The sequence below is a fragment of the Chelonia mydas genome, chromosome 6 (assembly GCF_015237465.2).
Source record: "Chelonia mydas isolate rCheMyd1 chromosome 6, rCheMyd1.pri.v2, whole genome shotgun sequence".
Taxonomy (NCBI): domain Eukaryota; kingdom Metazoa; phylum Chordata; order Testudines; family Cheloniidae; genus Chelonia; species Chelonia mydas.
In genome coordinates this window covers 74,947,517-74,972,007 of record NC_051246.2, presented here as the reverse complement: position 1 = coordinate 74,972,007, position 24,491 = coordinate 74,947,517, and the positions used below count along the sequence as shown (strand labels likewise).

The following is a 24,491-nucleotide window of genomic DNA, read 5'->3' as shown; positions in this document are numbered from 1 at the left end:
TCACTTTTTTCCAATCTATCTTTTTAAACCATCAACCTTTCCCCGCCCCTTAAATTTGGGTAATGGGGCAGATCCTCATCTGATGTAATTTGTCATAGCTGTTGTGATGGGTTGGATCACAGAAAACCCCTTGGGAACTACCAACTGATGTGCTGAGACTACCCCTGAGCCTGTTTCCCCTGGCAGCTTGGGACTTCAGTGCCCTGCCTGGTTTGAGCCAGAGAGGCTAGCATGCTGCAAACCCATACCCAGGTCTGAACCATGTTCCCTAAAAGCTGCAGGCTTAACTGAAAAGAGCTTAAGAAGTGTTCCTGTCTCCAACACTCAGATGCCCAACCCCCAATAGGGTCTAAACTACAAATAAATCCATTTTACCCTGTATAAAGCTTATACAGGATAAACTCATAAATTGTTCGCCCTCTATAACACTGATAGAGAGAGATGCACAGCTGTTTGCTGCCCCCCCCCAGGCATTAATACATACTTTGGGTTAATTAAGAAGTAAAAAGTGATTTTATTAAATACAGAAAGTAGGATTGAAGTGGTTCCAAGTAATAACAGACAGAACAAAGTGAATTACCAAGCAAAATAAAATAAAACAGGCAAGTCTAAGCCTAGTACAGTAAGAAAACTGAATACAGATAAAATCTCACCCTCAGAGATTTTTCAAGAAGCTTCTATCACAGACTGGACGCCTTCCTAGTCTGGGCGCAGTCCTTTCCCCCATACAGCCCTTGTTCCAGCTCAGATGGTAGCTAGGGGATTTCTCATGATGGCCGCTCCCTTTGGTCTGTTCCACTCCCTTATATAGCTTTGGCACAAGGCGGGAATCTTTTATCTCTCTGGGTCCCCACCCCTCCTTCTAAATGGAAAAGCACCAGGTTTAAGATGGATTTCAGTACCAGGTGACATGGTCACATGTCCTGTGGGACCCCAAGCCTTCATTCCTCCCAGCCTGACTCATGAGAAGGCCTGCAAGCAAACAGAGCCATCCACAGTCAATTGTCCTGGTTGATGGGCGCCATCAAGATTCCAAACCACCATTAATGGCCCACATTTTGCATAATTACAATAGACCCTTAGAGTTATATTTCATATTTCTAGTTTTAGATACAAGAATGATACATACATACAAATAGGATGACCACACTCGGTAGATTATAAGCTTTGTAATGATACCTTACAAGAGACCTTTTGCATGAAGCATATTCCAGTTACATTATATTCACACTCATTAGCATATTTTTATAAAATCATATAGAGTGCAACGTCACAGCTGTATTGAATTCACTGAAGCTATAACAATTACACCAGTTGATGCTCTTTACATTTCCAAGTCTGTCTCCCCACACAACCTCCACAGAGGGTCAAAGCTCTCTTAAAATACATGCAAGGGGCTTGTTTCTCAACAGCAATACACACACCAAGAGTGGGGAGAACCTCTTTCTCAGTTCTTGCTCCTTCTTCCTACAGAGATAGTCCAGTTAAAGATGATCTCTCTTATGTCAGAGCAAAAGAAGTACATGTTCACTACAGGATTTGTAATGTTTCTTTTTGGGGCCAAAATCACCTGTGCTGTATATCAGAAAATAAGGCAGGGGAGGAGGCAGAAGAGGGTCCTATTGTGTTTTATGCTTGAATCATGCAAAACAGCTGAACCAATTGGGTTCCAACTTTTTTTAAAAAACTATCAATGTCAGGCTGAGACCAACCATGGGAAACTGCATTCCAGAACAAATTAGAGGAAGTTCTGAGCAATGAAAAGGGGAAAGGGTGCTCTTTCCCAACAGAAATTTGCATTTCCAAATGAGAGTGTATTTCTGCAGCTGAACACATGTAATGTATGGTCTGCAATTTCAGTTAACATTTAAAAGCAACCGTGTGTAGTTGCCATCTCCTAGTTTTGAGTTTGATTAGAGATTAATGTAACTGAATTATACTCCCTTCTTTACATGTACATAATATGCACTGCATACTATATTTACACACTATATACTACACTTATTCACTATCCACTTATGGATCAGCACACTACCAATATTGTGCTCACATTCTGCATAACAGAACTTACACTATGCTCAGACATTACGTATATCCACTACATCACTGGCGATCCCTCGAGGTAGAGGATGATCTCTTTCACAGGAGTTTATTTTTTATGTGTCCTTTGGTGACTGATCCTTGAGCCACAGGCTCGTTGGCAGATGTTGCAGATGGTGTTGGAAGTCAGGGTTGGGCAGTGTTTGCTGGTGACAGTTGTCTGTCTTTTCTGGTATTTTTCTGCAACCAAGGCAAGGTTTTCCTCAAAAATGGATGTTCCCTCTCTGACAAGTCTTTGCTAGTTATCCCTGTCCTGGGCTGCTGTCTCCCAGTGTGTGGTGTCGATGCCATATCTCTTAATGTTTATCTTGAGGGTGTCTTTAAAGCGTTCCTTTTGGCCTCCCCGTTTCCTTTCTGCTTTGGTGAGTTGGGCATACAGCAGTTGTTTTGGTAAGCGTACATGAGGCATGCGCACACAGTGCCTGCTCCACCTCAGCTGGTGCTGGATAAGCAGGGCCTCAACATTGAAGACGTTGGCTTCTGTGCGGACACTGATGTTAATGTGGCAATCCTCCCACATTATGTTGAGGATCTTCTGAAGATAGTGCTGGTGCTGACTTCCAGGTTTTTCAGGTGTTTTTTATAGGTCACACAAGTCTCACAGCCATGTCCTCCACACACTACATACATTACACTCCTCACACATACACTGCATACTTATATATACAAGCATTACACACCCATTGCATATTACATATACACAACTTACACTACTATTCATATGCACTACCCACTACATAAACTAAACTCACACACTCCAAACCTACCATACACGACATGCACTATGCTACACTCAAACTCAGCATTATTACTGGCACACACTACACACTGGGCATATGTACATACGCACTAAAGTCACACATATCCTGCCACCTATCCAACCCACTCCCACACACTACACTATAGCACACTCACTGGGAATTTAAACGGCATGATTAACCTGGAGACACGTGTCTAACTGTTACTGATCTGTCTTGCTTTCAAGCTTGGGGTTGCAGGGTATGTGTGGGCACTTGTCTGGAGAAGACTGATAACCTGGGTCTCCTGGTAACAATAGCAAGGCTGTACAGATAGATCTGATTAGCTCATAGGTCTCATCCCACCCACTCCATTGCGTGGAAGGGCTGCTGCTGCTCCCACGTCAGTGCCAGAGGACATGAATGGGATTCCAGACAGCTGGAGTAATGCTGGCGAGGGACAGGTTCTGTCAGCGTGCACTGCACCGAGATCCCCTACACAGTAGGAGAGTACTGAAAAATCAACCACCACCACCCAGGAGAATTGCACAGCTGCCCAGCCATTAACGTACATCTGCTCGGAAGCGCCCGGGGAATAGAGGAGACCGGCACGAGAGATTTTTAGGAAGCAGAGAAAAGAAAGAACTGGCAGCAGCTTCTTTCCCTGTGAACGAATAGCGATTGAGGAGGACTTTGGTGACATCATAATTCTCTCCAAAGCTCAGGCAAGAATCGCACAAAAAGTACAACTGGGGAGATCCGGTTTGCAGGGGGAGGGGTGCCGGGGAGGGGGGTGAGTTTCAGATGCAACTTCATTATTTCCTATAAAAGGAAAAATGCCCTTTCCCCTTTAGGAATGATTAACTTGAGAACCATTTCCTCTCCGGCCATGGCCATCAGAGTTCGCAGAGCGCCGCCAAGTGGACAGCTTGGCTTTGAACACCGCGAGCTGGCATGGGACTTGAAGGCTTTTTGAAAGCGTGCCCGTGGTCCCAGAAATGCATCGAGTGAGAGCCCTAACCCGCGCCTCAGGGAAGGTCCGTGTACGTTTCACACCTCCGAGCCCCGCTGTGCAAACAGCCTGGCCCAGACATCCAGCAGCAAAGATACCTGTCGAAAGAAAGAAAGTCAAACAAAGGTTTCAGCCAGTGAACATGAGCACGGATTAGTGTAGCCCCAGCCCAGCTGTGATCAGCAACGAATTAACGACCGGGGTAGGAGTGGGGACATCAGACTGGGCAGATCAGCTCTTTCACGGCCGGGCTGTTCCCTCCCCTACAGACCCTAGTGCTGAACTCCTCCGGAGTGTGGTCTCGGGGGAGCTAGGCTCTCAGGCATTCCCAGCACCCCGAACTGGGGTCCAGCAAATCCCTTGACAGGTCTGTAACAGCGGCGAGGCAGCGCCGCCACCATGTGCGGCTGTGCGTGCAGAACCGAGAGGCGGGAGTGTGATCGTCGCCCTCCCCCCGCCTTTTTTTTTGGGGGGGGGGGTGAGGTTTGTTTCTCTCTTGTTGTGAGGTAACTGGATAAACACCAGCCCGCTTCCTGCCCGGCTGCTGCTGATTGGCCCGCGGGACTTTCAGGAATGTGAGCGACCCCTTAAAGGCGAGAGCAGCTCCTCCAGCCACTTCACTGCACCGGCCGGGGGCTGCAAGCCAAGGGAAACCTGCGGGGGCTGCAAGCAGCTACCGATCCCGTCCGATCCGCCAGGCAGGACTCACGGCTACCCTCGGACTGCTCCCGGAAGAGGGGAGACCCCGCTGCGAAGAGACACTGGCACTACTCGCTCAGGGGCGCTGCCGAGCGCCTGTAGAGCGCTCGAGACAGTAACTCACCTAAGAGTCACCGGGAGACTCCCAGCGCTGCCGAGGATTTTGATCGCTCTTTCCTCAGTGGCTGCAGAAGATAGTTCCTCCCCTGGGTTATCTCTAGGGTCTCATCATCTTTTCCTGTAAAGGTAAGTGCTGAAGCAGCGCTTTGATTTCCCCCTGCGACGTAATGTAATTTCTAAGAGACAAAATCAAATCAAGCGGGGGGGGGGAACCCAGCTGAAATGCGTGGGGGGTCTGTGTGTGTCTAGCTACCTATGCGCTCTTCGGTCGTCTCTCTCTCCCCTCGCCCCACGTAGCCCTTTGCAGCGGTTTCCATCTTCAGGGCACCTGACAAACCTATTGATTGCCCCAAACGTTACTTTTCTGAACGTAATGGCTATGAGATGCCCCTTTATTGTTCGAAGGTTTGCCCGGGAGACCGATCTTTGCCATGGAGCTATCGGGCGGACTTTTCCTCCTCCTAATGTTTGGTGTCTGCGGAGCAAACCAGATCCCAGGTAAGAACAGCGGCTTCATTCTGTACCTGGCGATTATAAAGAGACGTATTGGGTCAATATTAATGGTGGGGATTATTATTATTTTTTTAAAAGGCTTCTGATAGCTTTGGTGCTGACTTGGAAGGAATGAAACCTTAAACTGTGGCGAAGAGCGGCTTTGATATTTCCAGCCCACAAAAATGCATTAGCCTGAGGAATATTCAGATTAGTGGTTATGAACAGCAAATATTTCCTCCTGTGCAGAATTTATGTAACCTTCAAACGAGGAAGGACTGAGCACTCAAGGACTTCAAAGTTGAGCATGGTTAAAAAATGTACCTCAGGAACTAAAAGAAGCCACCTGGGGCATTCTCCCCTAGCTTGCCTGCACTGTCCATTATTTCGCAGCCTAGCCCCTGGGGACCACAGAGAGAAATTGTTTATGTACTAGTTGAGATCTCTGTAGGTGATCAGAGAACTCTCCCCTTAGATTTTAAAATGGGATCTGACAGATGTGGGCACTCTGCTGTCCTCCCTTTGTGTCTCCTGATGTGCTTCCCCTCCTCTACTGGCCCTCAGAACCCCACTCCCTGTCTAGCTACCTTTGTGCATAAATCAGGATGTAAATGACACTCACCTGCATCCCCACTGGACTTCTCACGCCCTTCTGCACAGCAGCCCCACTACAGGACTGAACTAGCTTCACAGCTGCCCCTGCCTGCACTGTCTCTCCACCAGCTCCCCCACCCCATTGGGCTGACCTTCAACTCCCTTTTAAAGCCCCCTCTCAGCCTCTGTGAACACCAGCCTGCAATGGGGCTGAGCTACTTTCACAGCCCCAAGCACCTGAGTGTGTTCCCCCCACCCCAGGGGTTGCACAGCCACTCAGCCCCTTCCTGTCCTTGTTCACAGTGCTTGCTCTGGTCTCTCCACAGAGTCTGGGGGCGATGATAACAGTGTGTTTGATCTCTTCGAACTCATCGGCTTCACTCGCAAGGGGGCCGGACGTCGGGCAACTGGGGTACACTTGGTGAAGGGACCTGAGCCCTCCAGCCCTGCTTACCGCATTGAGGATGCCAGCCGCATCCCAGCTGTGCCTGATGACAAGTTCCAAGATTTGCTGGATGCCATCTATGCTGAGAAGGGCTTCATCTTGCTGGCTACCCTCCGGCAGGCCAAAAAGAGCCGGGGCACCCTGCTGGCCGTGGAGCGCAAGGACAGCTCTGGCCATATCTTCAACCTGGTGTCTAACGGCAAGGCAGGCACCCTAGACCTGAGCCTGTCTGGTGATGGCAAGCAGCAGGTGGTGTCAGTGGAGGATGCCCTGCTGGCCACTGGGCACTGGAAGAATATCACCCTGTTCGTACAGGAGGATCGGGCCCAGCTGTACGTAGGGTGTGAGAAAATGGAGAATGCTGAACTGGACATCCCCATCCAAAACATCTTCACCAGGGACCTGGCCAGCAGTGCCAAGCTCCGCATCGCCAAGGGTGGTGTCAATGATAACTTCCAGGTTAGGCTCCTTCTCTCAGTCAGCAGCTTCATGGGGCTCCCGCAACGAGAGAAACACTTAAAGGCACAGTGGCCGCACCTAGACACCCTAGAGACAGAGTAGTAATGAGAACAGGAGGGGTGCAGCCGCTGATCAGCTTCTGCAAGAAAACTGTCAACATCCAACATAAATAGCCTCCACAACCTACTTGAATGCTTGCATGTTAATGGTGGGTTGTAGAAAATCCTCAGCACATTTAGTGAGAGATGGTGAATTTCGTAAGACTACAAGAAGAACTCAGTTTCTGATCAGATAAATAGTTGTGTAACAAATTTTAGTAAACAAAAATAAAGCCCAGACTATAGAGGGGAGAAGAAAGGACATTGTGCATCTGTGGAGTTATTAGACACTTAGAGCTGGGGAAAAGAGTGTTCAGACATAGGGCTTGCTATCACTGAGTAAACAGGGGTAGTGAAGCATTCTGGACACATCCCTCACCCCATTGCCTTTGACTTTTATGTTTAAATTGAAACTTTTAAATTTAAATTTTCTGTGCAAAATTACACTTCTTTCCCCTATAATTGCGACAAAAAGTTGTCATTTTTCCTCTGTCCACAGGGAGTGCTGCAGAATGTGCGGTTTGTCTTTGGAACAACCCTGGAAGCCATCCTAAGGAACAAAGGTTGCTCCAGCTGTAAGTCTGCAACTTTTTTTGAATCCACTGACCTATTGAAAATGGGATTTCTCAGCATGCTAGGAAGACAAGTTGAGACAGAATTCAGAAGTATGCTGAAATGCAAATCATTATTGTATAATAAATTATATTACCTTTTCAGGCTTATAAACAAATGAATGGACTAGGTGACACCTATGTTAGCAGATGTTATGCACACTTCAGACGATGAATTTTTCACTTGTAATCTTGAGAGATCAAGTGCATGTATCTATATATTAACATGCATATACTGTTTTTTGTTTTTAGCCACTAGTGCGATCATTACATTGGACAATCCCATCAATGGCTCCAGTCCAGCTATCCGTACTAATTACATTGGCCACAAAACAAAGGATATCCAGGCAATCTGTGGCTTCTCCTGTGATGAACTTACAAATATGTTTGTGGAAATGCAAGGATTGCGGTCCATGGTTACAACACTTCAAGACAGAGTGCGTAAAGTGGTAAGTGCAGAGTAAATCCAAAGTAGTTTTCATTAGCTAGTATTTGAGAGTGAAATACAACTTGCCTCTAAGACTTGTAGACCAAACTACAAGTGTTGAGACAAAGGAGAGCTTAGTACAGAAGATACCTGTGATGCTTTTTCTTTTCTGTTTCATTAAGACTGAAGAAAATGAATTGATTGCCAAAGTAGTGCAGATCACTCCTGGTGTGTGCATTCATAATGGAATTCTGCACAAAAATAAAGAAGAGTGGACTATTGACAGCTGCACTGAATGTACTTGCCAGGTAAAGACTTCTTACAGTTCACAACATGCCAACATCTGTATATAAACAACTGCTACCTAAATGATATTCGTTCTGTAAAAGAATGAATCCTACACAAAACTAGGCACACTTAAGCTGCAAATTGTATCATCCTCTGAAAGACCCATCAAGCACCCAGTGATGTAGTAGGCTGTGCTGTAAATGCAGCTTTCATTTAATGTTACCGAAGAAGCATTTTAGAAGGGCATAGGCTAAAAACATCCAACTGATATAGTAGTCTATTAACCAGTCTATTTCAGTGATTTGGGGAATGCCTCTGTTTAGTTTACACAAACCAAAAAGTAAACTAAGTTAAATACTTGGGGTCCAAATTAGGCACTCAACTGCACCTTTTACTGACTTAAATGAATAGGAATGAATCCTTGCAGTTTACTAGAAAATGTAACCAGTTAAAAGAAAATCCTGATTCTATAATGAAACTGTTAATGCCACTGAGTTTGCAGACATTTTGCAGCCTGAAACGAAGGACTATTTCATAAAGTTGGTAACTGCTAGCCAAAACTACCACAGAACTATACAAGGAATTCATTCTTCAGTATGTTCTGTTCCTGTAGAATGCTATAAAATATCCTAAAATGCTGAATAATGCCATAACTATAATTCCACAGACTTCTTTTTTTAAAACTCCTTTTATGGCATTCTTCAAATCTTAATTATACCTCTTAAAAACACTTTGGAGTACAAATCCATCAAAGCCTGCTTCAATTTGGAAACCAAAGGCTAAGAATTAGATATAAATGGAATACTTGTAGGTCTTCATATTCTTTTTAAGTTGTATTCAGCTAATGACATTATGATTCTCATTACTGAATACTGGTAGCTGTCACAATCATTTGCTGCACTCTTTTCTAAAACTATATCTATAAGAAGGCCTGTTGTCCTGAAAGGAACAGAACTGGCAAAAGTATACACTGCATTTTAGTTCTCATTCAGTCTTTAGTGGAGTTTTTTGTTCTGTTTCTGGCTTAAAGATCAAAGCCACATCTAACTATAAATTATGGATTGCTGTTTTTTGAGCCAACTCCACTCAACTCACTTTATATAATCAAGTTCAATTCAGATTAACACATGAGAAAGCTCGTTTCAAATTCTTCATTAGTTCTTTCAAAGTTTGAAATATTTGGGATATGATGCAGCAGAGTTTGACTCAGACATTTGGCAGTTTCTTTTGCTTAATTTCTACAAATTCTAAAACATTTCCATTCTTGGTTGGAAAGTAACTAAAGAACAACTTGGGAAAACAGGTCTACGAATGACTGGAACAACTACCACTACTGTGTCAGCTCTAAATACAACAAGGAGTCATGCAGTAGACTTACTACTGAATCTTTTCCAAGAAATTCAGTAGATAATAGTCTTTAGCTTTTGACCTTTTTCAGCTAAAATTTCAGCTTAAACTTATTTGTACTTGCTTAGTTATGATTCTCCTTCTTTGTAGAATTCTGCCACTATATGCAGGAAAGTGTCTTGCCCTCTCATGCCTTGTTCTAATGCCACTGTTCCTGATGGGGAGTGCTGCCCACGATGCTGGCGTAAGTAGTGAAATTTGCTTGGCATTTCTGCTGTAATCTGCTCTGCTGTCTCACTTAGCTAGGTATAGTGTACTAAAATGTACTCTAAATACCACAATAGGGTATAGGATTACACCACTGGAGAGCCATTAGCCTTAGTTTGCATTAACTGAATTTTGAGACCCTTAAACGATCATGCAGTCCTGTCCTAAATAGACTATAGTTGATGATAATTTATCTATTAAATTCTAATTACCACTTCTCAAAGTAATGACCACTGCAATACTGGAAACCTGAAAATACTTCAGACAGTCCAGGCATGGATCCCATTGCATGTTTGCCATGAAAGGAGGGTAGGGTGGACATTTCAGATGTGGTTACTTGCTTTTGAATTTGGTCTTTATGGCACTGATCCAAAGAAACATGCCACATAAAGGAAGTTTAACTGTCCCTCAAAAGCCCGTATTACAAAATACTGTAGACAAATCTAGTCTGATGTAACCAGTATTGAAACTGGAATGCTCTAATACCAGTCAAACATAAGTCCTTCTTTTAAATCATCTGAATTTGGAACTGCTGTATTTGGAATTACAGCATTGTTTGAAACTCTGCCTTTATTGTATAGCTTAATTACAAAATAAACATATTTGTATACATAGTCTCAAATATCTAACAGCTTCATATCAACTTTCTCCAGCAAAATATTTGACTTTTCAATATAAAATTTGCAGAACGACTCTCTCAAAATATCAGAGAAGTAAAGCTGTTACCATCAGGTTCTCTGATAACAACAGCTTTTCTGATTAGGTCTCTATCTTCCTCCACAACAAATATAACTATACTGTAAACTATTTACAAGAATATTTAGTCATGATTATACTTTTTAAAAAAGTGAATCTTCACAGAGTTTTTAGTAACTGAACTATGACCATGACAGAACACTAATAATGAATTTAGGAATGACAACAGAAGCAAAAATAGCATAGAACTCAAGTCATAATGACACTTGTTTGCTTTTGACATATCACAGCCATCGCTGTATTAGATCTGAGTGAACAGAGGGTGGCCTCATATAAGTGGCCTCATAACTTCAAAGTTTATGATGAAAAATAAGAAGCCAGGTGCTAAAGTTACAACATAAGTACCCAATAACTAGAGCTGTGCAGAAGATGGACATTCTGTTTCATGAAAGATTTTGAAATTTGCCTTCATTTTGAATCTGAACAAAACCTGAAAATTTCAAAATTCTCCAAATCAAAGTTTTGAAAACTTTGTTTTGGACTGAACAAAACACTTCATTTTTTATTTCAACTCTTTAAATCATATAATATAAAATTTTTCCAACAAAAAGTGAAACCTTTCATTCTGAAAATGTCAAAATCAGATATTTTGACATTGTTGGAACTTTTTTTCCAGGTTTTTCTCCAAAATGAAATTTTGGCAGATGCAACATGATTTTGCAAAGCATTTAGATTTTGACCATTTTTTGATAGAAAATGGTTCTGTTGAAGTTTTTCCAAGCAGCTCAACTTATGGCCTAATGGGTTCAAGATAAGCAGCAACAGAACGTACATGCAGCCCTTGCCTAACTGTTAGCTGGTCTTCCAAACAGTGACCTGAGAAACTCTTATGAAAGTAAAGTACAGCACTACAATAGTTGTGTTGCCCTTGCCTTCCTCTGTGCTTGCCACTGAGACAACACCACAGAACCTTTAAAGTTCATGCTGAAATCTTTTGTAAAAGGAAGGGAAATGACATAATTGTAGCCTTTGATTTTTTGGGGGGGGGGAGGGGGCAGGAAAAGGGTTTAAACGTAGTCTATAAAATAGAAGTTTTTTATTCAAATTTTAAGCAGAAGTGTACTTCTCTTACAGCCAGTGACTATGCAGAAGATGGCTGGTCCCCTTGGTCTGAGTGGACTTCATGCTCTGTGACCTGTGGGAATGGGGTTCAGCAGAGAGGCCGTTCTTGTGATAGTCTCAATAATCGCTGTGAAGGTTCCTCTGTGCAGACTCGCACCTGCCACATTCAGGAGTGTGATAAGAGGTGTAAGTATTTCATCTGCTTGCATAGTTCATAAAAATTACCTGAGCCTACCCTTGGCTTCCACAGTTGTAATTTAAGTATTAAATTACCACAAGTCAGGGTAATGATTTAAACCACAATAAGCTGCTTACAGATGGTACAAAACATTGGTTTCTAGCTCTAGCAGTTCCTAAGGTTTTTGGCTACTAAACTCCTGTCAGAATTGAAATGTATGCAATGGAAGCAAGCATGAATGTGTGTTTTGGCACTGGGCCTGAACTAAACATAGCAAAATCTCAGGCCAGCATGCATTTAATTTTTTTGACTCTGTAACCATGATAGTGGTGTAGTAAAACTGTGGTTTTTATTTAATATTGGCATTCACACACTGCCAAAAGTCTTCTTGGAACTCTGCAGACATGCCTCAAAGAACACACAGATATCTCATAGATGGTAATAGGTGTTTGTCTTTTCTGAAGTCAAACAGGATGGTGGTTGGAGCCACTGGTCGCCATGGTCATCATGTTCTGTTACCTGTGGCACTGGCATGATCACTAGAATCCGTCTTTGCAACTCTCCAGTCCCACAGATGAATGGCAAACCGTGTGAGGGTGAGGCAAGAGAAACCAAATCATGCCAGAAAGATCCTTGCCCAAGTAAGTATACTGGTCAAATAGATTATTACATTATTTAGCTTAAACAACAAGCCTCTTGAGCTGGAAGTTGCTATATAATCTATTCCTGGCAACTGTCTCTTGTTAAATCAACTGCTAGGTAAAATCTCATATTTACAAAAAAACCCACTACAGATAAATTAAATTTAAAAATTACTTTGAATAACACTCAGGCTCTAATTTTAGCAAACTCAGAAATGAAAAATGTAGGGCTGCCATTCTGTCCTTCATTCTTTCATGATGTCTAAGTGCAGCAGTGGTGTTGACACATGCATCAATACCTAGGTTAGATGCAGCTAGTAGAATCTTGCTGAATTTACCATCAGTTTTGTGAATGTTTACATTTTCCATGGATTTGTTTTGTAGTAAATGGAAACTGGGGACCCTGGTCTCCATGGGATGTATGCACAGTCACATGTGGAGGAGGCATTCAAAAACGTGGACGTCTTTGCAATGACCCTGAGCCTCAGTATGGTGGGAAGGACTGCATAGGTGATGCCACAGGGACCCAGGTCTGCAACAAGCAGGACTGTCCAATTGGTGAGTAACTCTAGGTTAAAAAAAATGGTTTTTATGTAGCACTTGGATACATTTACATCTTCAAATATCTGTGCAAAAATTACACCTCATCTGAAGTCCTGTACTATCTCCATTTTAGTGATGGGGAAAACTGAGAGTCAAATTCTGTCTTCCATTACATTGTTACAAATCCAGAGTAACATAACTGATTTCAGTGCCATTACTTTGAATTTCTATTTGTGTAACTGAGGGTAGAATATGACAAGAATAGCTGGATTACTTTGTCAAGACAACACAACAAGTCAGTGGCAAAGCTGAGATTAATCTGAAGGAGTTTTTGACTCCTAGCCCCATTATCAATCCATTAGACAATACTTCTTTCTGCAGCTAAGAATGCAACTGAAACCAAGGACTTCTTACTTTCATTTGACATTCTAATGTCACTACCATGTAGAAATTTACCTTTAGTATTTTCCACTGGTTAGTGAGGCTGTTCAAGTCTAAAATGCTGCCATACCCCTCTAAAACAGTCCAAAGAGTTTGTTTAAATTCACATATTGGCCATATCCAGCACCTTAACAGACTACTAAAATGATTGACATTTACCATGATCTAATCTTTTGTCTCAGATGGATGCCTATCTAATCCCTGCTTTGCGGGAACGACATGTACCAGCTCCCCTGATGGTTCCTGGAAGTGTGGTGCCTGCCCTACTGGTTACCATGGCAATGGTGTTCAATGCAAAGATATTGATGAGGTCAGAAGCTTGGGTTCTTGTTTGTAGTCTCTCTTTTTTCCTTTTTTAAATAAAAAAGTACAAAACACTAAACTACAAGATAAAAACCAAATGCCCTAAGAAATCCTCTAATTTTCCCTGCTACCCCAATCTTTCTCACTTCAGTGTCAAGAGGTTCCTGATACCTGCTTTGTCCTCAATGGCGTGCACAGATGTGAGAACACTGAACCTGGATACAACTGCTTGCCTTGCCCACCACGTTTCACTGGAACACAGCCTTTTGGTCGGGGTATTGAGGATGCCACAGCTAACAAGCAGGTACTGCCAAGTTGAGAATTTTCCTGGTTTATAAAACCTCCCAGCTGCCTTCTGTATTCTAAAGCACCTCCTGAAAAGGTTTGAAGTTTTCAGAAAAGGGAAAAAGCAAGTTCTTTACCAGCCTTTATAGTCTGGGAAATTAAAGGTTGTCTGAAAAGAGACAGCATAGTACAAGCGTATAAACTGCTTCAGTAAAATGAGTTTTAGAAGCTGTTGCTTTCTTAGCCTTTTAAAGGTGGGAAGGTGCATATGTCATGAGTTTGGGGGATGAACATTGGTTGAAATGTTGCCAATTCAGAAATGAAGTAAATATTTAACATGTGACTATTTAGACCTGTACGTGCCTGATCCCTTTGAAGATGAAAGGTTTTGAATAAGGACAAATAGTTATTAATACTAAGATGGCAACTGTGCTTCAAGATTTTGTTTCTGAAAGATCTAGAATCAAAACAGCCATAAATTCCTCTTGCCTTAGTGGTATATCCAGGAAGAATGCGGGATAGACTTTTGCAGTGGTTTTACTGTCTTTGTGTGTGGTCTTTTAGGTCTGCAAACCACGTAATCCATGCACAGATGGAACTCATGATTGCAACAAGAATGCCAAGTGCAATTACCTTGGCCACTTCAGTGACCCCATGTACCGCTGTGAATGTAAACCAGGCTATGCTGGCAATGGCATAATCTGTGGAGAAGATACTGATTTAGATGGATGGCCAAATGAGAACCTTGTCTGTGTTGCCAATGCCACTTATCACTGCAAAAAAGTAAGGAAATTCCCTTGTTCTCCCACTTAACAGTTTTAAGAAATTGCCTTAGCATATATCTGAGGAATGTGCTAAATGCTCAGTAAAAGGCTTATGAGACAGTCAGACCTTTGAGTAATTACAGGTATTAAACTACCTATAGTGCAAAATAGGAATATATCCCTTCAGGGATATCATGGCATTGTATTGTCAGAAGAAGTCCCAGATTGTCAGAGAAGCTGTTATTACAGTAGTTGAGTCATGCCTGTAACATTCAGGAATTCTGAACATTCCAGTAATTCCAAAAATACCACATGTATGTTCCTACAAAGAGCCACCCATAAACTTTCTCAGTGTCACAGAGAAAAGCTTTAGGCAAAAAAGATACAGGGGGAGATTTTCAAAAGTGCTTAAGTACCATCTTCAAAAATAACATGCACTTAGGCTTCTAAGTGACTTCTGAAAACTTTATCTGCAGTCCTTAAAAATTATTATGACTGGTTGAAATCAATGGAATTACACTGAGGTATCACCAGTGTAAATGAGATCTGAATTATGCTGTATAGCTCTAACAGTTCACTCTCTTAAAAAAAAATAAAGAAAACATGGCATTTATGCCTGGGATAAAAATATTTCTGCATTTTCTCCTTTCTAGGATAACTGTCCCAATCTTCCCAACTCTGGGCAGGAAGACTATGATAAGGATGGAATTGGTGATGCATGCGATAATGATGATGATAATGATAACATTCCAGATGACAGGGTAAGGCTACATGAAAAATTCATGCCTTTTCTAGTGTAGCTTTTCCTTTCTCCACTCCCAATGGTCAAGTCCTGGCCTCTGACCTTAATCTTAACAGAAGATTTTAGGAAACTGACAGGCTCAAAGGGAAAGATCTCTATCTGAAAAGAGATGCCTTACTCTGATTGCATCTTCAGTAGTTCCAGGAAGTAGCTGCAGCTGCCTGAACTTTGAAAATGAGTGACTCTTGACTCCATGCTTTATTCATTCATAGTCTCATGCAGGCAAAAAGACTCTTGAGACAGCTGAAGCTTCAGCAAGTAAACACTAACATTCCAGCATGCAGGTGGCTAACCTTCCTCCTCCCATTCTTCACTTCCACATTCTAGTTGTTGGTTTACAGTAGCAGCCTTACCAAGGTTTTCAGAATGTCATTGTAATTCACTACTGCTGCAAGTGAGAGCAACTTTACACTTCTGCTATTTACACCAGTGGTAAATTTGGCTGAGATGCAAAGGGCTTGAAATATTAGCCAATGTTGTTAAGTAGGGTGTGGGTTTTTTTAAACTAAATTTGTTTTATTCCACTTCTTCCTCCCAGACATCCTTTGGATCCATTACAATCTGAGTGTTTATTTATTTTTTTAAGGAAACTGTAGTTCTGATCTGTCCACTGAAGAGGGCTTAACTAGTTTGAATTTTCAAGCATTTTCTTAACTTGCATTAAATCTCTTCCTAAAACAAATGTCCTACATTTGCATTGTGTTGGTAAAGCACCAAAGTAGTTCTCTGTTTATTAATAGTGGTTTTGGACCTCTCCTCCCTCTTGCAGGACAACTGTGCATTCATTTACAACCCACAGCAGTATGACTATGATAGGGATGACGTTGGTGACCGCTGTGATAACTGCCCCTACAATCACAACCCTGATCAGACTGACACTGATAACAATGGAGAAGGAGATGCATGTGCTGTGGATATTGATGGAGATGGTAAGGTGTTCTGTTGCCATTTCCACCCTCCTACACATACGCAGACAGTTCAGTACTGCATAGATGGCAGTTATATGTTGGTACCACTGTCTTATGTGGGATAGAAAGTCAAGTATGTGATCAAGTCGCCTCCTAGTGACTGAGGCTATAAGCACTAATCCTATTACAGCCAATGGAAATTCTCCTTTCAGTTTAGGAGCCTATATTTTTTTGAAGCAGATGGTCCTGATTTATAGCCCCATTCACACTGGCAATGGGTGAGAGATATAACTTATGAAGTCCTGTGCTATCCCACGGTTGTAACAGGGGTCTCAATTAGTGTTAGATAAATTACTGTAGAGTATGCTGTACAAGTGTGGGTTTTTTAGCAACATACAAACTGCTGGCTTAATTGTCAACCTTATTTCCTTTTTGCAGTTCCACTGCCAGTTTACAGTACTCAGATTGTGGAGCTTATGATCTGTGTAAGCCACTTGAATTCTTCATCTCTTCTCTGCTCCTTTAGGCATTCTTAATGAAAGGGACAACTGTCAATATGTCTACAACGTAGACCAGAGGGATACAGATTTGGATGGTGTTGGGGATCAGTGTGACAACTGCCCTATGGAACACAATCCAGACCAGGTAGGTTTTTGTATTCTGACCTCTATCTGCACCTGCTATTCAAATCATATTTCCCATTTAATTTTTACCCTTTGTTATACACACTGTGCTGACACGACAAATGATGCCTTTATCAGGTGATAACATACCTCACAGGAAGCTCACACAGCTGCTAGCTATTGTCTGAAAAATTGAGTAATGGAGGTTTGTAGGACTCTTGCTTGAAGTCATGTGTGTCCTGAGCATTTTTAATGGGAGACACTCCTCCTGTTTGTAAACTTGATCTTGTCAATTGCAGTAACTCTGGGAGTACAGCATGAAATTCACATGGGTTACAACTAATAGTAAACAGACTATGAGAATTTCTTCTCAGTGATTCTACTGTACAGTCTGGAGTGTAGTCAAATGAACATGCTGTACAAGAAACTAAGACTATGTAAATTACAAATAGAGACACACGCATTACTAGGGCTGGGGTTAAAAAAAACAGTGGATCCAAATTAGCTAAAAATAAAGGAGTAACATGACTCAAAAAGCAACTGTTGCTGGTTTTTTGTTTTTGTTTTTCTGAAAAAAAAATCAACCCCCAAACATTTGCCAGGTGCTTGACATTAATGCAGGGTGTATGCAGAACATCAGTGTGTGCTAGGAGCAGAGGTAGCTCATAGGCACGGCAGGGCCAGAAGCTTAACTAGTGCAGTGCATTGCATTTCATTTTGTTTAGACACATTGCTTTTTTGAGACAAAGGTTAAAGCAGTACAAAACAACCACATTTCAAAAGATTGCCTTTGCCAGTACAATAAGGGTAATGCTGCCTGCTTTTGCCTCTTTATGGCAAAGACTCAAAGGCATATTCCAACATTCATAAATAATATGAAGACTAATCTTTACAAGATTTAGTGGAGGTGAGGGAGTTTCCAGCCCCTTCCACTGAATTTGCTGGTTCTAAGACACTCGACAGCAGCGGTGGGTAAAGCCTGTACAGTCCTGTCAAGTAAAAGGCAGTAAAATGAATAGCTTCAGGGGCATAATTGGAATGCTTGACTTCTTCCTAATAGATGGAGGTGAAGTGGGGGGAAGCATGGTCCATTCTATTTTTGTTAGGTTTTTCACTGGCTTTTCATGGAGCGTTTTCTTGAATGGTTGTTTTAAATTAATCCACAAAACTCTCACCTGTGAGTATTTCTGTAGGGTAGCATATTAAGGAAAAAATTTAAACCCTAGCACTTGTAGCAATTCAGAATGTGTAAGTTAAAATGGCCTCTGACATTTCAATAACTCCTGGGGTCTGAGGAGTGTCTGCAAGAATATAGGACAGGCTAACTTTTGATAGCTCTAACAAATATAAAGCTAGATGCCATGTGATCATATTACAGAAACTAACTTAGCAAACAACAAGATGCAAAAGTATATACAAAATGCAAGCAGAAGAGGGTTTTCCACGTATAGCCCACTACTAAGGGAAGTAACTATCGCCTTACAATACCACTTAGCCTGTATGTTTATAGAGGGCTTTGGAGGCTGTTTCTGTAATTAAGAAAATTATGACATGGAGTGGAAGCCATACAACAGTCTGTCAAAATGCTCTTATAATGTAAGAGTGATCTAATGGCTAGGTACATACTGAAGTCAGTTTCATACGGTGCTTGGAACAGAAAGATACAAGGTGCAAGATGGAGAGTAAACTGACACTAGATCTCTGCAAATCTCATGGAGTAAATAGAGACTACTCTGCAGCTGCAGAAACATTACATGCATAATTGTAAAGCTCCTGGGAAAAATCTGAAAACCACACTACTCTCTGAGCCCCAGATGTTCAGATAAATAAGCCTAAAGCAATTGGTTAGTGAAATGTTAATAATAAAGTAGTTCAAAAGAAGTTAGCACAGCTAGTCTCATCTGAATCGCAAAATGAGTGTAACAATTTAACACTGGTCCTTTAAGGGAATAGCAATCCTAAATTCTAGCCTTGTATTTCTGCCTTTCTTGTCAGCATCCTCAAGTGCTGCAAGAAGTGTTGTGCATTTTAAAGCTTGTTCTTCAAGCTTTCCCTCTTCTCCAACAGGAGGATTCTGACTCTGACCGCATAGGTGATAAATGTGACAACAATCAGGACATAGATGAAGATGGCCATCAAAATAACCTAGATAACTGCCCCTATGTGCCCAATGCTAATCAAGCTGACCACGACAAGGATGGCAAAGGTGATGCCTGTGACCATGATGATGACAATGATGGTATCCCTGATGACAAAGATAACTGCAGACTGGTTGCCAACCCAGACCAGACTGACTCTGATGGTAAGTAAGATGAACATTATAATATCAAAACCAGTAATTTCCCATACAGGCTTGTCTAGCATTACATACCAATGTTTAAAAAATTCTGTTATGAATAACTTGTTCTCTTTTTAAAAGATTATTTAAAAAAAATGTGTACAGTTTGTATTGGTATTATGTCATTCCTTTTTACTGTAGATCTTATGCTGATTCCCAGTATCTTAATGAAGTTTGGGAATATGCCAAAACTGAAGAAATATATTGGGATAGGGAAAAGGGGTATGAACACACTAATTGATCATGGCTACTGTAATGTAAACCTAAGCCATACCTTTAAAAAAAACTTCTTGACACTAAGATATGAGGGTGAATACGTAAATAAATCTAGGCTTCTTGTAGTAGTGGCACAGCCAAAACATTGCAACGGATTTCAGTCTGAAGTGTCATGTATGACTTTGAGGCACCTGTAGTGATACATCATTCTCAAATTATGCCAGTGAGTTTTCAGAGTTGTCACTGTGAAGCTATACTTTTGTAGGTGATGGACGTGGAGATGCTTGCAAAGATGACTTTGACCAAGACAATGTGCCAGACATTGATGACATCTGCCCTGAGAATGTTGACATCAGTGAGACAGACTTCCGTCGATTTCAGATGGTTCCCCTGGATCCTAAGGGAACATCGCAAAATGATCCTAACTGGGTGGTTCGTCACCAGGGTAAAGAGCTGGTTCAGACTGTCAATTGTGATCCTGGACTTGCAGTGGGTGAGTAGAACATTTTGGATCCTCTCTCCTCATAGTGTCTTATAAAAGTCTAGAAACTTAACTTTAGGCTCAGCATAAGGCTAATAAAAGCAGCGGCTTCAAACTTGGTTTCCTTATTCTTCACCCAGGATTTGATGAATTCAATGCTGTGGACTTCAGTGGCACATTCTTCATCAATACAGAAAGGGATGATGACTATGCTGGCTTTGTATTTGGTTATCAGTCTAGCAGCCGTTTCTACGTAGTCATGTGGAAGCAGATCACCCAGTCCTATTGGGACTCAACACCAACCAAAGCTCAGGGATACTCAGGTCTTTCTATCAAAGTTGTGAACTCTACCACAGGTCCTGGAGAGCACCTTCGAAATGCTCTGTGGCACACAGGAAACACCGCTGGGCAGGTAAGAACTGCATTTGTGGTTAATTATTTTCTTGCACCTGAGGCCAGGCTTTACTCTAACAATAAGCCTGGTAATTCTGGGGAGTTTGGGCATCCTGTTAGTGTAGAAAGGGGCTCTTAGAAGAAATGATTTGTAGTTGTAGGATTTTGTGTATAAACTTGATTATGAAGCATATGCTCTACATAGTTTCCATTTGGAGCTAAGGGACTCTGCTAAGTTTAAAACAAGTAGGGAGTCCATTATTTCTGATGGTCTTCTGAAACATTCAACATCTAGCACTAGGCAGATTGAATAATTAAATAGGAACCTCTCTAGGAGCAGAGTTAAATCAGATGCGTATCAAAAGACTTTATTCAGAGCCTGTCTTTTGGATACACTGTCCAGCTGTACATCCTTATTTTGAATATAAAAAGCTTCTCGAGATGTCATGGTGTCAAAATATTGCCTAAATTGGATTCCTCTGTTGGTTATTTATAATCGTATCCTTCTTTTTTAGGTGCGGACCTTGTGGCATGATCCTCGTCACATAGGCTGGAAAGATTTTACTGCCTACAGATGGCGTCTTAGCCACAGACCAAAGACTGGCTACATTAGGTAACTATTGTTGAGATATATCTGAAGGGACTTGAGGGCAAATGTCATTTTGGTAATGGTTAGTCTTATGTTAAAGATAAAAACTTACCACAGCTGACAAGGATGATTTATTACTGCTCTTCCTGCAGAGTTATAATGTACGAAGGGAAGAAAATCATGGCTGATTCAGGACCAATCTATGATAAAACTTATGCTGGTGGTCGGTTAGGATTATTTGTCTTCTCTCAAGAAATGGTGTTCTTCTCAGATCTTAAATATGAATGCAGAGGTAAGGATGGCATCTTGTTGGAATGACATTTTACTGAAGTACATTGAAATGACAATTGTTTTCTTATAAGGCCACTTTCTTTAAAACAAATTTAAAGATGAAATTTATCAACTTAAATTTTGTGGGATTATACAACATTTTAATAATCTTTTACTACTCTTGAGCCACATGCAGGATTTCTTTTGAGATCTGTGTGTTGTGCAGGGATGGGTAGAGGACATCCTGTTAATGAATTTTGCATAGTTAAAAGTTACCATCCACTAAAAGTGAAATGTTGAAGAGACTTAATTGCAGGACATGATGTTTGAAGAGGCATATAAAATATATTTACTTCATGCTTTGAACTACAGCTAGAGATTTTTTTTTAATACCTGGCCTGATTTTTCAAATGCATGTGCATAAACTGCAGTGTGAAAAGAGAAAATCCTTACTTTCATATTAATGTACACATATGCACATGCAAACATATCCAATTGGCTTGGACCCATGCAAAATATATGCACAGCTCATGGTTTATGTGCCCATACAAGTCAGGGTTTATGTGTTCAGCTGAGTTAGGCTAGGTTTTCAAGTGTGTATGCACTCTACCATATAACTCAAATCTTTCTTACATTCCTGACCGTTTCATACAAAAGTCTGGCTCAAGAAATTGCTACTAAAGGGGTAAAGAACCGCTTTTCAGATTAGTCCCTAACTATAATTATGATTGATAATACAGAAATATTTTAACTCGTTCTGTAATTTTTCTGTCTCCCCCCACCCTTCCTCCACAGATCCATAATCACGAGGTTATTGATCCAGAGACTATTTAAAAATGCTGGTATTGCACCTTCTGAAATGTTTAATATTTTACACACCCTGGGACCATTGTATTCCTTCCTTCCTTTCTTCTGTCTGCACAAATGTGGACTCAAAACACATGACCTGCCTCAAGAATGCTTTTGAAAGAATGAAACTGAAAGTAAAATCAACATATGACCTCGGCTAAAACGGAAGGAAACAAATGTATTTTTCATGAATGAGAATTTTTCTTCATGTGCTTCAGTAAGAAAGACATTTGCTTTGCTGTTTTGTCACAGTGCAGTGTCACTGCCTCTCTTTTACTGGTGGTCCCGCCAAGTAGCATTTTTGTAATAAGAACATCTTTGGATGTGCTTTGGACTACTTAAAAACAAAAGACATTTCAATATGTGGGGAAAGGGATTTGGGATGGGAGGGTGGACTTTTAAAGGTTAAACAGAAAATTGCCATGCTTGTCTAAAAGGTGCCTATGCTCTCTGGGGTTTATATCCAGGTAACTTGGAGAAACTGTTACATTTTGGACTAAATATCTTTCAGGTGACAAATATATTCCTTGATTTAATGATGTAGACTAGCTGTATTAGCAAATTAATCCATACAGTATAAAATAGAAACTGTAAAACAGATCCCCAGTGGGGAAGAGGGAATAAAGATTGACACACAGGATTGCACCGCTTGGTAAGAACAGGGATTCACAATTGGAATCTAGTGCCATTGCCTGATTAAATAGAGATATTTATTTTTTATTCCACATGTAGCAAGTGCAGATGTAGCAAGAACTTTAAAAAAGGTGCTGGAAAGCACACCATCTCAATTAGCACCTGTGCTGGCCTTCAAGGAACAAGCATCTTTGCTTTATATTTTATGGTTAAAAAGGCACAACAAATGACAATAGTAACATTCCTTTTTCTACAAATTTCATGGACTTTTTTTAACTCCTCACTTTTTGGGAGGAGGAAGAAGGCTGTAGATAAAACCTTAAAAAATGTAAAATATTTATTTTTTACTTATCCTGGATGTCATAATGACTGAAGGACTATTGATAAAACAAAACAAAATAAATGCGTCAAGACTATCCATAGAATCATTGTTACAAGTCTTCAAGACTGTACAATTGTAAATACAGATTATTTATTAATTCTGTTCTATACTGAACCTAGATTTTAGTTTAGAAAGCTTTTTGTTTGGATCAGATAGCTGAGATGTATTAATTACAAAAAGCAACTTTCCCATAGAGAACGTGGAGAACAGGGAACAGCAGCTGGGAGGGAATGGAATGTTTGTTGGCTTTTTCTAAGTCAGCGTTCCATGTGTTGGTTTTTTTACTTCTTTGTGCAAAGCAATTGGTGATGGCCTGGTAGGTTACCTTTCTGCTTCTTTAAAAAACCACAAGTCCTTTTTTATATGTTGTCAGTTCCTATCTCTTGTGCCTGTTACTGGAGAGACTGGACAGCATTTGTTACTAGTTAATCATTTACGTAGTGACATTAGATGTTCATGGTGTTTTTACAATTGGTCAACAATATGCCAGACAAAGAACAGAATCCCTGCCCCGACAAGTTTTCAAACTAGAGGCACAAATGGCACTTGTCTTTATGGCATTGGATTGCCTGATTAAATAGAGATAAAGTTGCAGGTTGCACATTGGAATGATCCATGTGCAGTGGTGAAAACAGGAGTGCTTCACAGAGAAGGTGGGATTTTAGGAGCTCCTGGGAGGGGGTGGCAAGACATACGTTAATTGAAGCTGTTCCAGGTGTAAAGGGCAGCATGATTATACCTATAATCCTTTGTCTTTCCAGGAAAAAAAAGGAAAAAAATAACCAAGGTGAAACTTTTATGTACAAATATTACCTCATTGTGTGACTGAGAAAAAAATCTTTGGATCAAGCAGAAGTTAAATGTCTAACAAACTTTAAAGCTACTGTAGAACTTTTAAAAATAAACGCTGTACATAGTCAAATTCTCTTTGCGGAAAAGTATATTCCCCATAAGAAAATGGCATTGAAACAATGTTAAATATTATTTCTAATGTTGTGTTATATTTTTGTCATCTTGTATACCATTGCTTGTATTTTTATAAATTATTTTTCTCATTGCCATTGAATAGTTACTCTCATAATTGTGTAGATACGCTATTTAAATAATTTATCAGGAAGTGCTACCTGTAGAGTTAGTATTTCTATTTTTATAAAATGTTTGCACACTGAATTGAAGATTTTTGCTCCCCCACCCATGTTTTTGCTATTAGCATAATTTTCTGAGAATATGCTTTTTTGTACACATTTTTAACCATTTTACATTTTAAAGCTCTGTAAGTTGTACAATAAAATTTCTTACATACAAGGAACAATAAACCAATATGGAAATTTATATTTA

General features: G+C 40.8%; 1 protein-coding gene across 1 annotated transcript; it reads left to right on the top strand.

Annotated features, from left to right (window-relative positions):
• The first annotated feature begins 502 nt into the window (after window positions 1-502).
• Window positions 503-24,491, top strand: THBS1 (thrombospondin 1). Its single transcript, XM_007069370.4, has 22 exons — window positions 503-4,794; window positions 5,074-5,166; window positions 6,081-6,658; window positions 7,256-7,331; window positions 7,620-7,816; window positions 7,977-8,102; window positions 9,580-9,673; window positions 11,527-11,700; window positions 12,157-12,333; window positions 12,718-12,891; window positions 13,500-13,627; window positions 13,772-13,924; window positions 14,470-14,688; window positions 15,323-15,430; window positions 16,241-16,400; window positions 16,906-17,024; window positions 19,070-19,304; window positions 19,822-20,049; window positions 20,178-20,449; window positions 20,946-21,043; window positions 21,172-21,311; window positions 22,085-24,491. Exons 2-22 carry the CDS (start codon window positions 5,100-5,102, stop codon window positions 22,090-22,092), a joined length of 3,531 nt encoding a protein of 1,176 aa, XP_007069432.2. The 5' UTR covers window positions 503-4,794; window positions 5,074-5,099; the 3' UTR covers window positions 22,093-24,491.

Coding starts and splice junctions, on each gene's coding strand:
- THBS1 (XM_007069370.4), top strand. CDS start 5,100: ATGGAGCTATCGGGCGGACTTTTCCTCCTCCTAATGTTTGGTGTCTGC. Junction 13,925..14,469: donor ATGCCACAGCTAACAAGCAG/GTACTGCCAAGT, acceptor GTGGTCTTTTAG/GTCTGCAAACCACGTAATCC. Junction 17,025..19,069: donor TGGAACACAATCCAGACCAG/GTAGGTTTTTGT, acceptor CTTCTCCAACAG/GAGGATTCTGACTCTGACCG.